Source organism: Xyrauchen texanus, chromosome 32 (genome assembly GCF_025860055.1).
Source record: "Xyrauchen texanus isolate HMW12.3.18 chromosome 32, RBS_HiC_50CHRs, whole genome shotgun sequence".
NCBI classification, from domain to species: Eukaryota; Metazoa; Chordata; class Actinopteri; order Cypriniformes; family Catostomidae; genus Xyrauchen; species Xyrauchen texanus.
Window position 1 is genome coordinate 24215181 of NC_068307.1, and position 14247 is coordinate 24229427.

Sequence of the window (14247 nt, forward strand, 5' to 3'; positions counted from 1 at the left end):
TTTCCAGAGAGACTGCAGAGCTGACGCAGCCAGGGCTCTTCTGCGGGTAATCTCTGGTTTTAGGTCCCCGTTGTCTGTCACTAAGGATCCCAGATACACAAAGTTGTTGACAGGCTCTACAATATCATTGCTAAACTGCAGGGAGGTTGGATGCGGTCCATCACCGACATACATAAACTTGGTTTTGTCCAGCTCACCTGAAGGCCAAGCTTCTCAGCCTCTTCACTGTATATGCCCAGAGCGTCTCTCAACTGGCTGTAGGACGTGCTGAGCAGGATGGTGTCATCAGCGTACTCCAGGTCAGTCAGGTGGTAACTGCCGAAGGACACTCCGGGGACCCGCTCACAAACCCTAGACATCAGATTGTCAATGATGCAGTTGAAGAGGTCAGGAGCAGCCACGCAGCCCTGGCGAACGCCACTGGAGATGGGAAACCAGTCTGAGTCTCTGCCGTTAATACGGACACAGCTCTGAGCGTTGCTATAAAACAGCTTGAATAGTGCAACAATCTTGGGTGGTGCTCCAAGGACGTGTAGGATACTCCACAGTGAAGTATGGCAAACGGTGTCAAAGGCAGCCTTCAGATCTATGAACCCAATGTAAAGATGGCGATCTTTACGGAATTCATAGGTCTTCTCTATCATCAAGCGAACGGCAGAGATTTGGTCTATCGTGGAGCGGTTAGGCAAGAAGCCAGCCTGCTGGGGGCGGCGGCTGCTTCTGATGGCTGGGAGAGCACGAGTGAGCAAAATCTTGGTAAAGAGTTTGCCTGGGATGGAGAGCAGGGTAATGCCTCTGTGGTTGCCGCAGACTAGCCTGTCACCTTTATGTTTCCAGAAGGGCAGGATGACTCCTCTGGTCCAGTCGCTGGGAAGCCTTTCTGTCTCCCACACCTCATTGAATATGTGGGCAAGCCACTCGACAATGGTTTCACCCCCAGAATTTAGCATCTCAGCGGTTATTGCACAGATGCCGGGGGCTTTCCTGTTGTTTAGTTTTTCCAGAGCGGCTCTGACTTCCTCAGGTGTGACAGGGTCTGTATTGCAGACAGCACTAGGGGCTGTAGCATTAACGGTCGATAAGGTGGCGGTATCAGCAGGGGAGGCCTTGACACAATCAAATTTGTTATTTACAGAACACCATTATATTGCTTATCTCTTATCTATAAAATATATTACCAAACTCTGCAATACATTAATATGTTAAATAATATATTTTTAATTGGTGATTGGAACCATGATGAATTGAAAAAAATGAAACATTGATTGATCATGTGTACAACAAAATGACAATATACTACCATTGCACAAGTTATGCCAGTATATTTCAGTACACATGAAGCAATTCACTGTACATTTTCACAAACATAACCATGTTACATATGAAATTGTGTAACTGAATACAGTGTCTGCCTCATAATTGCCATGTTGGTGTAATCAGGAATGGCCCATTGGTAACCATGCACAATTTTAAGCTGATCAGACCAAGCATGACCAAGTTATATACACTTCCTGGCCGACTTCCTGTTGGGCGGAGCTTAAGACTGTCAGCGCAAAGTTGTTCGGCTTGATGAGATCTATATATGTACCGAATTTAGAGACTGTAAATGAAAAAAGGTGTGCTGTTGACCATCACAAAAATGCATATTTGAAAGGGGGCAAAACAGGAGTAGTATTTAAAATTCCATAGCATACATTTTACAAATGAATAAAAATGGCCGACTTCCTGTTGGGTGGAGCTAATACAAGCTAATTGGAGATATGTCTGTCATGGTGAGAATGTCCTCACCAAAACGTGTGAATATCAGACAAACTGTGGCAACCACAGCTATAAACTCATTCAAAATGTTAAGGGACACTATGGAGTTCACTGGCCACACCCAATACAAATGACAAAAGAATCATAAAATCTTGCCAAACTTTGACGGGTATGCCAATAGTTTTGAAACATGTAATATGCATTTACGAACTAGGGGGTGCTGTGGAATCGATGATGCACGTCTATGCTGATTTGCAATATCAAATCAAAAGATGTCCTAAGACAAATGTATGTGTAAACTTTCATAAATTTTCAGCCATCATAAGCCCCTCAAAACACTGCGGGAAAATTGGAAAATCCAACATGGCTGACTTCCGGTTGGCCGGAGTCAAATACAACTAAGAACTTTGTCTAACATGATGAGAGCAGTAACATACCAAAACTTGTGCACATCTGAGCAACTTAATTCCAACTATTGCCTGCATTTGGAGATGTTGTAGAGCTCCTCAACTACACCCAAGCCTAAACACTACATAACATTTTGATTTTACACAGGTCAGATGTGTGTGCCAAGTTTCTTGAATTTTCAAGCATGATGAATGCCTTATGGGTGAATGCATTATTAATAATAATAATAATAATAATTGTTAAAAAACATTCCAAAAACAATAGGGCTTTGCTGGGGCCCTAATTAACAGAAGGAAAAAAAAAGTGGTACACAATACAGGACTTTTCATTATAAAGAAGCCCGAAATACACTTGGGACTCGCTGAGAAAGGGAATCTAATTCAAACTGCTAATCTGAGCTCCTGAATTCAAACCCTCAGTCATTTTCAGGTGATTCATGAAAAAGAACCAGTTCAAAAGACTCATTTGTTCATGACTCTCGTGCTGGGTTTGTTGTTGTGTTCGGTGCAGCAAGCTTGTCATCATAACAGAATTGGGGAAAAGTGGCGCGAGACACACTGGTGGTGCGCACTCTAAAGATGTATTCAATAACTTGTGAGATGATATCTGACGAAACAGCATATGAACACACACAACCCACAACGACTAAATGGTGACTAGATGTTAAATTATTGCTGCAATCAATTATTTTTGACCTTTTTAATTGCAGTCTGGAGCCCTGTGTACTATAAATGATGACAACATTTTCATTTTTGTGTGAATTATTCCTTTAATTTAGCATTTTCTGAAGGCTGTGTAATGAAGCTACAAACAATGCCAATCTGTTTTCACATTTTTGAAGGTAAGGTAATATGTGTGTGTCTTTGTGTGTAGGGAGTGAAGGAGGTCACCCTCCTAGGGCAAAATGTGAACAGCTATAGGGACCTGTCTGAGGAGCAGTTCAGCAGTTCTGAGGTCAACACTCAGCTCAGCCGAGGCTTTAAGACCGTTTACCGCACAAGACAGGGAGGCTTCCGCTTTGCGGACCTGCTGGACAGAGTGTCCCTCATCAATCCAGACATTAGGATACGCTTCACCTCACCACATCCTAAAGACTTTCCTGATGAGGTAAACACCATGGAAAAAAATACGTTTTCTTTTTTGGTATCTATCCCATCACGATGGGTCATACTAGCCTAGAATGTACTTTATCTACTTTACTTTAGGGTCCAGACTGACACTTAATGGTGCTAACCAATTTTAGCCAATCTGGAATTTCCACAAAACCCAGCACTCCAAAGATGCCAAATTAGGTTTATAAAGACGGACATCGAGCAGAAGCGGTTTTCAAAAACAAAAGCAGCAAAATAGCGCCCTCAACTGTTATAAACAAAATGGCATCAAGCCTCAACAATCTAGTGCTGTCACAGAGACAGGTGAAATATCTCAGTGCTTTTATTTCAGTGACATCTTTAATGGAGTAGGAAACATTGGTGCATACCTTCTCATGAACAAATCTCTTACAGCACATTTAATGTTCGCATTTTGCATCCATTTTTTCCTGTCCATGTGACAAAAAAATTGCCCCACTCTTAATATGTGCTGCCATTTTCTGTTTCATATGGGAAATTTCAAGTTCCCGACGTAACTGCATTTGTGTACTTGCGGACCAGTCTAAACTTTACAGCACTGATGAACCTGATCAACCATTCCGTGTAATACGGAATCGTCCCATATATAAGGGAACAGGATTGCATTCCGTATTCAAAAAGAATACGTATTCGGAAAAGAAATGGCTTAACGTGTTAACAGAAAAATATTGTCTTAATCTTAGTAATTCCACAGCTAAACTTACTAACCAAGAACTATGGCAAATTTTCACAAGGTGAAGTACAAAGCAGAATCAAAGGCTTTAAAGTTAAAGTGTGTCATTTCTGTGCCACTAAATTAAGTGTAAAAACATTGTTTTCAAAACGGCCTCCAGAAAATGCGAAGAGAAAGAGAGACAAGAGAAAGTATTTTACCTTTGGAAAAGTTACAGCTTTAACCCTTATGCACAGTTCTGTCAAAACTGGTTTCTTTTATCTGATGGTACTAGACTTGGTGACTTTTCATCCATTTCATATCTAAAAGCACAAAAAAATAAAACTGTATATGATCATTCTAAGTGGTAGAAAAAAAACACACTTGTACTGTTCCCAGTCAAAAGTGACCTCCATAGGAAATGAATGGTAAACACTAAAAATCAGACCTGCAAACAGAGTGCAAAGCACTTGTTGGGTGGAGCTGGTTTTTCCTTGAGTAATATAAGCCTCTACAAGCTTTTCAGGCTCCATAGCTGTGGAGGGATCTTGCTTCTTGAGCCTTGCTTCAGGGTAAAGCACCTGATGCTATTGAACCAGGGTCTCTATTATCCCCTCCTTTTGGCTGCTGTCATACTTGACTTGCTTAAATGTTTTCAATGTTGTGTCTGCCATGTCCAGGTTTTGCACTTGATTCAGGAGAGGAAGAACATCTGCAAGCAGATCCATCTGCCTGCACAGAGCGGCAGCAGTCGGGTTCTTCATGCAATGAGACGTGGGTGAGATCCTGTCCCATTCATCAGCAGTGCAAAAACTCCAAATAACCATAAACACTGAAATTGCCATTTCCCAGTGTAGTCAAATGTGCTTCTATGAGGCACCGTCCTGGGCATCACTTTGTTATTAAAATGGTGGAGACTGGTGGAGATGGGGGGAGGTCACTGACATGCAGGCTGTGAAATGACGAAGTTCATGAATATTACTTATACACAAATAATTTCAAATAATCTTTTACCACTTGTATTAAAGCAATATCACATGAGCAAGAGTGCTGTATGGCTGTATATCAGCATGGCTGTGATTCAGTCGCAAGCACAAGGCAGCAAGCCAATTGTCGCAGGTAATCACAGTGCTGATTTAGGGCCATACAGCACAATTGCTAGTGTGATATTGCTTTTATACAACACTTCAATGAACAAGTAAATAAAAAAAAAATAGGAAAAACTAAGGACTGGCAACAAAAACTGCACTTGTGCATGGAACTATATTCTTATGTGACGGATCAGGATCTGCCGTTGCTACTTCAAAAGATCCAAGCCTATGTAGGGGAATACAGTTTACCCAGTAAAGAGACCAGTATGAACAATGAAGACCAGGAGTCATAGTTAAAGTTTCAGTAAATAGAGAAAAAGTTTACTGATGACAAAGTTCTCCACATTTCCAAAGGCAAAAGAATGAAAAAGAAAATGAGTTGAGGATCTAACCTCGAACTAACTTAGATTATAGAAACAACCATAATTTTATGCATATGCAAATTAATTGACATCATCTCTTACAAGTACAAGGTTCTGATAGGTTAACGGAAACTATCAATATATGGTGAACTGTTGATCTACACAGAAGTATTTTTTTGGAAACGTAACACTGATTAGAACCATGAAGTCTCAGTTGGTCTGCAAATAAGGGTCAGAGATAATCATAATCCTACTGGACTTTTCTTCTTTTAAACCTGTCTCCCATCACTCCAACAATTCCTGTAATCGATTTAGAAAAAGACTATAGGAGAGACTGAGAAATACAAAGAAGAAAAAAATGAAAGACTGGATCTTAAGAGAAAGAAGAGACTATATCCTCTTAATGCTGAATGTCATGGAGACACAGGCTGAAAGTTTTCCTTTTCTTCTAGAACAAAATATTGAGAGAACTCACAGCTCTCACGTGCACCCTTTTAGGGCCTGAATATTTGGTGAAAGGGTACAGAAGGTTTATTCTTTACCAAAAACGTAAACACTATAAAACGTTTGCTTGCTTTGGTCAATTATCAACTGAATTAGTTACAACTCACATGTATATCTGTTCTCCTGGCTAAATGAGTAAGCACTGTTACCTTCAGTCACACATCAGAGGTCAAATACACCCATGACCTGTAACATTTATAATTATAATATACAGTATCCTGAATAAATGCACATGATTAAAAACACTTTGATTACTTCTTTATTGTAACAATCAAAAGCCACTAGTAAGAACTAGTAACAATGGTTTTGGCTGTTTCTAACAAGTTATTGGGGAAACAATTGTGTGTTTGTGTGTGTGTATTTGAGAGAGAGAGCAGGCGTGATTGAGCGTGTGTGATAACCTGCGTATTTCACTACTCCCAAGCAAAGATGAACAGTAAAACTATAGCTGTTTAACTCTATTCCTCAGCTCTAGTGTTAGTCAGCTTGCTGAAGAGAATGGAATTATTTTCTCTGATTTAAAAATAGCCATCCGACCAGGGTCCTCCCTGAGTATTTTGTGGTAGCCGGTTCATTCTTTCTTCCGCCAAGTTGAATGTTCACATCTGCTCTGGTTGGCAAGCACCTTGAGTAAGTGTAATTACTTCATCTGTTGTGTCTCTCAACTGTGATAAGCCTTAATACTGAAGCTGTTAGTTTAACTCTATTTCACAGCTGTCGTGTAGTAGTATTCCGAGCGATCATGGAGCAAGAGACAATGTTGATTACTTTAAAGAAATTGCTTGCTGACTGGCAGCACTGACTCAAATGAACATTGTCTACTCAAATGGCTCATAACACATAAAAATGGTCTTTTGTCTCCACTTTTCTGCCTTAAATCTTTAACGTCACATGTAAAGATGCACATCTAGCTCAGCTATTAGACTTTAGCTTTGAACGCCATGAATAAAAACAGAGTAATACAAACAGTAAAGACATCAGCGCCTCTCGTCCAATCAGATTAGAGGACCAGAACTAACTGTTATATAAATAGTCTAAGTAATGTATTCCAGAGATAATGTCTGCAGTAGAATTCAGACAATGTTAGACAATGACAGAGTACTACAATGTTATTGTTGCTGACCAATTCAAGTTCTCCAATGAACATTTAATTTGTTAACTTCACATTTCCACTGTCTGTCATGGGATTGTGTAAGTCAGTTGATAATTGCATGGAACATGGAGCAACAATTTGTAAACTTTGACTTGTTGATCTAGTTGTAATATTATTGATTTGAGAATGGGTTTCAGGTTCCATTCTACCCTAATTAAACTATTTATTTTTATTTGAATAAACCAAAATTGCATCTGTACAGAGGTGGATGTATATTATGAGTGGGGACACATTTGTTTACATTTTGTTTTGTGATTTCAATCGATCAAAGAACGAGCAGTGGAAAAGAAAAGTCACTGCAGCAACAGCATCATAACATTAAAAATTACAAATTCCAGCAGCGAATCGCACCAAATTAATTCTTGCAAAAACTATTTTAAAAAGTGGTGGGGACAAAATTGGCCATGGCAAACAGTGGTGGGGACACGTCCCACCCGTAAATGAAGACTATGGGAAGTGTATTGGACAAAAGTGAAGCAAACTGCGAAAATTATAGAAAGCTATTTTGCAAATTGGGTGTCTCATGCATGTTAACATTATTCAATGTAGTTAATCATGACATGCATATCAGTGTGCAATGTATCGTCGCTCTATGAGATTTTATAGCTGACTTAGTTTATATTGATAAAAAAATAAAAAAATAAATTATATTTTATTGCCTGTGCTCAATCATTGCTTTTCCTTCTGTTTCTTTTTCAGTTATACCCGAGAGGCATATCTTGAGCTTGTGGGAAACATTCGTAAAATTATTCCAGGTAGCTTGTCAATCAGTCAGACATATACCAACTTTGAAGTGTCATGGTATAGTGGGATCTTAATAATGTTAAGAGGTTTATGATGTTTCTCTTTAGTTCTGATGTTCTACTGAATTGCTGTTGTTTCAGGGGTCAGTCTGAGCAGTGATTTCATCACAGGCTTCTGTGGAGAAACTAAAGAGGACCATGAACAGACCATTTCCCTCCTCAGGGAGGTGGGCTATAACGTGGGCTTCCTCTTCGCCTACAGTTTGAGAAAGGTCTGATATTGCTGTTGTTCTTCCTTTTGGGCACTTGCCAGATATTTGAGCTTTATGAGTAAAGTGTGCTTTTATTTTTAATAACATGTCAGTCAGTCATGGCAGTCTATTTTTGCTTTCGGTAAAGCTGAAGTGTACAATTAATGGGCCACTAGCTTCACCAAATGGAATTGTGCAGATAATCTCTGTTTTTAAACAGATTGCAGATTCCTTTTTGGCTGCATTTACACTGCAAGGCCTTCTGCAGAGTTGCAGGGTTGAGCCTGGTCAGTACCTGGATGGGAGACCTCCTGTTGAAAACTAAGGTTGTTGCTGGAAGAGGTATTAGGAAAGCCAGCAGGGGATCCTAATGCCCCAGTATAGTGATGGGGACCCTATACTGTAAAAAAGGCACAGTCTTTCAGATGAGACATTAAACCGAGGTCCCGACTCTATGTGGTCATTAAAAATCCCAGGACACTTCTCGAAAAGAGAAGGGGTGTAACCCCTGGACATATTCCTCCCATTGGCCCTCATCCATCATGGCCTCCTAATAAAATCCATCAATTAATTGGCCCTATAACTCTACTCTCTCCTCTCCACCAATAGCTGGTGTGTGGTGAGTGCACTATGTCTGCTGTCGCATTATCCAGGTGGATGCTGCAAACTGGTGGTGGTTGAGGAGAGTCCCTTGTTCTCAGTGTAAAGTGCTTTGAGTGTAGTGTCAGAAAAACTAATCTCATAACTGAATAAAACAGGATTCATGACAACAAGGAATGATTATTGTCAGTAATTTGACATGCATATATGAGAGACTTTAACATTTCTAAACAAACAACTGCATAAGTTATAATTTCATTAATTTAACAGGGTCCCATGGACATGGAAAACCTGCATTTTAAAATGGTCATTTCCAGGAAATGTGAGATGATCAATCACATTTCTGAAGTGAATATACTGTAGTTGGGCTGTCAATTTATAGTGTACATTTATTCCAAAAATTACATATAAAAAAAAAAAAATGAATCATGCCATGTACATAGTTTGTAATGAGAAATGTTCTTGCTTAAAGTAACACCTAACACAGCTTCAGCCCTGTGCAGGCATTCAGGGAGCACAGAGATTGGAAGAGCATGCATGGGTCTTAAGTCTCGTTTTTCAAACTGGACACGGCGTATGCAAAATGCGTAGCTCATGGAGCTAGACGGTAATCAGTGGTATCCGTTTGAAGAGCCGATAAGCTGAAAAATGCGACACAACAGCCAAAGACATCCTTCTGACATATATGTAAATATACGGAATACAAAAATGGGTCCTGAATTAACGTGTCCTCCCCCCTCAGTCTTATGGAAATAAAACAAAAAATACAAAAGCCACTTTTATAATGTCTACTTAATGCTTTCATCTGCTATAATGTTTTTTAATTATCTTCATTTGGCTTTTTTTTTCTTCACAGAAAATGTAAATGTTTGTGGTTTAGTGTGTTATTAGATTAATTATTCTGCATTTAATCGAATTGACAGCTCTAGAATATAGATCCACTTTTTAAAAGCTCTGCTTTAAAATATTTCATCAGCTAAGATATTTCACATTTAGTGAGTGCTTGTGTAATACCTGCTCACAAGCCAGCATAATAATACCAGTTTGTCTATTGAGGGTGTTAATGGAGACATTTGTACACTAATAAGTAGAATCATTACAATTTATTCATTTAAAATATTGGCATCTAACATAAAAATAGAAATATGCCCCAGCAATCTCTAGAAAATTATTTTAAAAATCTGTATTCAGTAATCATAATTGACTGGAAAGTCAGGAAAAAAGTAATACAATTTAATTGGTCAAAACTTGTGGGAACCTTGATTTAGATAAGCTATTCTTACTGCGCATTAAATGATCAGAAAGCCCCATGGATGAAAGTTAGTATGGCTTTTTATCTTTCTTTTCTCTCACCAGAAAACCCATGCCTATCATCGTCTGCAAGATGACGTCCCTGCGGCAGTGAAACAGCGGCGCCTGGAGGATCTCATCTCTGTTTTTAGAGAAGAAGCAGCTAAAGTTAACACAGCTCTAATCGGCAGCAAACAGCTGGTGTTGGTAGAGGGAGTGAGTATTAGAGCCTGCTGCATGACGCTTTCATTATTTGTTTGTGGATGAAAAAAAAAACTTTATTAAATGTGCACTTACTTTTTGTAATTGCTAAACTTTTAAACAGAAAGAAATGAATGGTAATTTTGATTTTTTTTAAAATGACGTGCACTTGAGATGAAATCTCTAGTCAAATCAATCTTGGAGACAAAATTGTTTTATTCTTAAAGGTGCTGGACACACATTATATAACCATCCGAACATTCCTCACTTTATCTAAAAAATCTCCCGTAATTTGATTCTTTCACTCGCGGAATAAATGAATCGTGGCTGGATTGCAAGTAGTGCGTTTCTTCAATGGCATCAATAACTGAAAACATTTGCTGCTTCTGCTTGATGCTACACTTACACTGCTAGGTGTCAGTGCAACATAAAATAATTACAGAGTGCACTTTTAAGCCTTTGTTTTTCTCTTGTGTGCTTGACTCAGTCATTATGTTTTGAACAAGATTATTTTTTGCTACAAAAAGTGAGTCTTATTTTTATATCTTGATATTTTACAGGACAGTAAAAGATCTTCAGAGGAACTTTGTGGTCGAAATGATGGAAATGTGAAGGTTATTTTTCCTAAAACAGATTTACCTGTTCAGCCTGGCAAACCACAGACAGTCTCCATTACTCCTGGAGACTATGTGTTAGTCAAGGTAAGAACTGATTTCTAAATATTGCCTCTTGCTTTGTAAATCTAAGTAAATTACCATAATTTTTTTTTTTTTGTAAAAGCATGCAATGCTGCATCTTAATTTATAGATTAAATTATTGTGATATCACACAACAAGCACATCTGGGTTCTTCGTATAAGCAGCTTTAAGTAATGACTACAACAATGTTGTTAATGAAAGATATTATAGAGTGATACCTTCCAAAGATATATGGCATATCGTGTAAAAATAGAAATATCCAGCAGACATGAGATATGCAGGTTAACTGCTTAAATAATTTCAGCACATAAGTAATGATAATTGACATTGCGGAGACGTAATAACTGCTGGTTTTGAAGTAACTTCCTAATTACATTCAAAGTAATACTTTGACAAATCATATCAATATTGCATATTTTTATTTGCATATCCTTTTACAGCCAGTACAAGTCAAATGTTTATCTCCGCAGTTGCGCTTTGAAAGTTAAAATCAACCATTTGCAGCTTCAGGCATTTTGCAATGCCTTAGTGCAATAGAAATCTACCAACACGAGACTCTTTGTAGTTTTTGTTGAAGCATATTATACAGTTTAAAATCTTTACAACCCGTCTTCATTAAACAAAAAATGCCACTAGATAGTGATAACACACAAAACAAAAAGGCCCTGCGAAATGTACCTGCATTATATTTAAAGTAATAGTTCACCCCAAATAAAATAATTTCTCATCCTTTACTCACCCTCATGCCATCCCAGATGTTAATTAATTTCTTTCTACTGCTGAACACAAAGATTTTTAGAAGAATATCTCGGCTCTGTAGGTCCATACAATGCAAGTCAACAGGATCCAAACTTTGAAGCACAAAAAAGCACAAAGGCAGCATAAAAGATATCCAAACAAAATGCCACTAGATATCGATAACACTAAAAAGGCCCTGAGAAATGTAACACCGTTATATTTAATGAAGTAGAATCCAGTGGTTAAATCCATGTCTTCAGAAGCAATGTGATAGGTTTCGTAATAGTGGCAGCTCCCAGGAAAGACAATTTAAATAGATAATTAAATAAATTGATCTAAATTAAATTGTTCGGGTGCCAGACAGGAGTAAGCCTGTCAAAATTTCAAAAAGATACCACAGATAAGCTTTAAAAGCCACCGGTTACATACATACAAAATAATAAACTTCTCTTACTTTAGTTCTCTACACCAACCTAAAATAAAGGCAAGAGAAAACGAGGTTTCTAGTTCAGTTTGCAATTATATTTTCACAAAAAAAAAAAACATCCAAAACGACACATTACATGTACCTTTTTACACCTTGACTCTAACAAGTGAGGAAAGGGGAAAACCAAAATAAATAAATAAATCGTGATATGGCCAAGGATCTGCTCTAATCCCGCATTTGAATCAGCAGATTCAAGAGTCCAGTTCTCATCGAACAATTATTTAAAAAAACAAAAAAAAACACACAAAAAAAAAACAATATAGGGAAAATACAATGTTAAAGTCAAATATTTTTCCCTCTAATAGAAATGAAAAAAAAAAAAAAAATTATAATAATAATCATATACTCACACAACTATGGACGAGGTGCATGAATGAATGCATTGGCGAAAGTGATGGATATGTGTGTATGTGAAGCAATCCGTATGGCCGAACCGCTACTCTTGGTAACTTGGGGAAACAGCTTTGAACAGGGAATCGTATGCAAAGTTTTCCAGAGGAAATAAAGATATCCGGACTGAAACACAATTCAGCTCTTGAGTTCACACACGCTCTGTGCTGGAATTCTAAGCTCTTGAGCGCAACTCCCGAAATCCTATTTTTTTCATACTATAAATTCTACTTCCTGCCCAGTAGGTGGCGATATGCACTAAGAATGCAAATCACCAAAAACAAAAGAAGAACTGTAATGAGAAAACAGGTGTTTTTGAGGGGTATTGGATAATAGAGTTTGATAGTAAAACCACAGTTTAACCTGTTTAACCACTGGAGTTCTATAATTACTTTTATGCTGCCTTTATATGCTTTTTGAGATTCAAAGTTCTGGAACCAGTTGACTTGCATTGTATGGACCTGTAGAGCTGAGATATTCTCCTAAAAATCTTCTTTGTGTTTAGCAGAAGAAAGTCTTACACATCTGGGATGACATGAGTATGTGTAAATGATGAGAGATTTTTGGGTGAACTATTCCTTTAAATAATATAATTTAAATATTGAACTGTAGCTGCTAAAAATATAAAACTAAATAAAAAACCTAAGTAATATACTGAAAAACTAAACTAAACTTGAAAATACACAAAACTAAACTAGCAGTCATAGAGTGAAGTCCACACACACACACATTTTTGTGCTCATTTTCAGCTCAATTTGAATGAAGCTCTAATCTAAAACAGCTCTTTCCTGGGTGCTTGAAGAACCCAAAATTGCATCTGCAATGCATTTTTGTAAACAATAACTTTATCTACAGCATAATTTTGTAATGGATCTATTGTATCTTAGAAGAGTCGCTGACTGTTCAATGTTCCCACAGATCACATCAGCTAACTCCCAGAGTTTAAGAGGACATGCCTTGATCCACTCCTCCGTCAGCAAAACAAAAACACGAGAATCTGAGTGAACAGTTTCATGCCACAGATTCCCTAACCTTTATCACAGTTCAGTGTGTGCATACTGCAATGAATTCAAAATACATAAAAAAATATTTTTGGAGGTGGAATGCTCCATGTATTTCTTTATGCAAAACATGTATCAAATGCAAGGTAAAAGACTAGGTGTCTGTTCCAGAAAACAGGTTTAGTGACTAAACTGTGTACGTTTACTCAAAGGAAGCGGTTAACTTTCGGTTCCAAAAGCTGGAGTAACTTTCAGAGTATGTTTGTAACTATAACAACTTAGTCTGTGAGTGTAACATGATCCGGAGTAGGTTATGTTCCAGATCCACAGTTTTTTCAGGTAAATATCATTAGTTACAAGGTACAATGCACTTTTGATAATGGCACAGTTGGCGTGGAAACTTATATTACGCACAAGATTATACTTTTAAAGCATTATTATGGTATATTGCAATCTTTACCTCACAAATCTTCTTGTGCCCTGCATTTCCAGTCTCACAATGCGGATTTACATTCAAAAGTGAACAAATTGTGTACATTGTTTTTCTTTTTCCACATTCATCACTGTTTAGAGAGTGCTTTATGCATTTACATTCAGCACTATAAATCATTTTCGTTTATGATATTAATATTATTAATATATGTACAAATATCATAGATTGAAATAGAACCCACATTCTTTTCACAGTTAATGAGTGTTAATGTATAAATTATAACATTACATTCAATAGTATCAATATGCAGGCAATATCTTCAAATTCAAAGCTTAAGCAATACAATTCAGCACTCAT

General features: G+C 37.7%; 1 protein-coding gene across 1 annotated transcript in view; it reads left to right on the forward strand.

Moving 5' to 3' along the window:
• The window catches only part of cdk5rap1 (CDK5 regulatory subunit associated protein 1), a 29598-nt gene extending 15351 nt beyond the window's left edge, over positions 1-14247 (forward strand). Inside the window, exons 7-13 of the mRNA XM_052101896.1 lie at positions 3040-3273; positions 4629-4726; positions 7758-7813; positions 7943-8073; positions 10009-10158; positions 10704-10844; positions 13375-14247. Coding sequence (XP_051957856.1) covers positions 3040-3273; positions 4629-4726; positions 7758-7813; positions 7943-8073; positions 10009-10158; positions 10704-10844; positions 13375-13461 — 897 coding nt within the window. The 3' untranslated portion in view covers positions 13462-14247. The remainder of the gene's footprint in view (positions 1-3039; positions 3274-4628; positions 4727-7757; positions 7814-7942; positions 8074-10008; positions 10159-10703; positions 10845-13374) is intronic.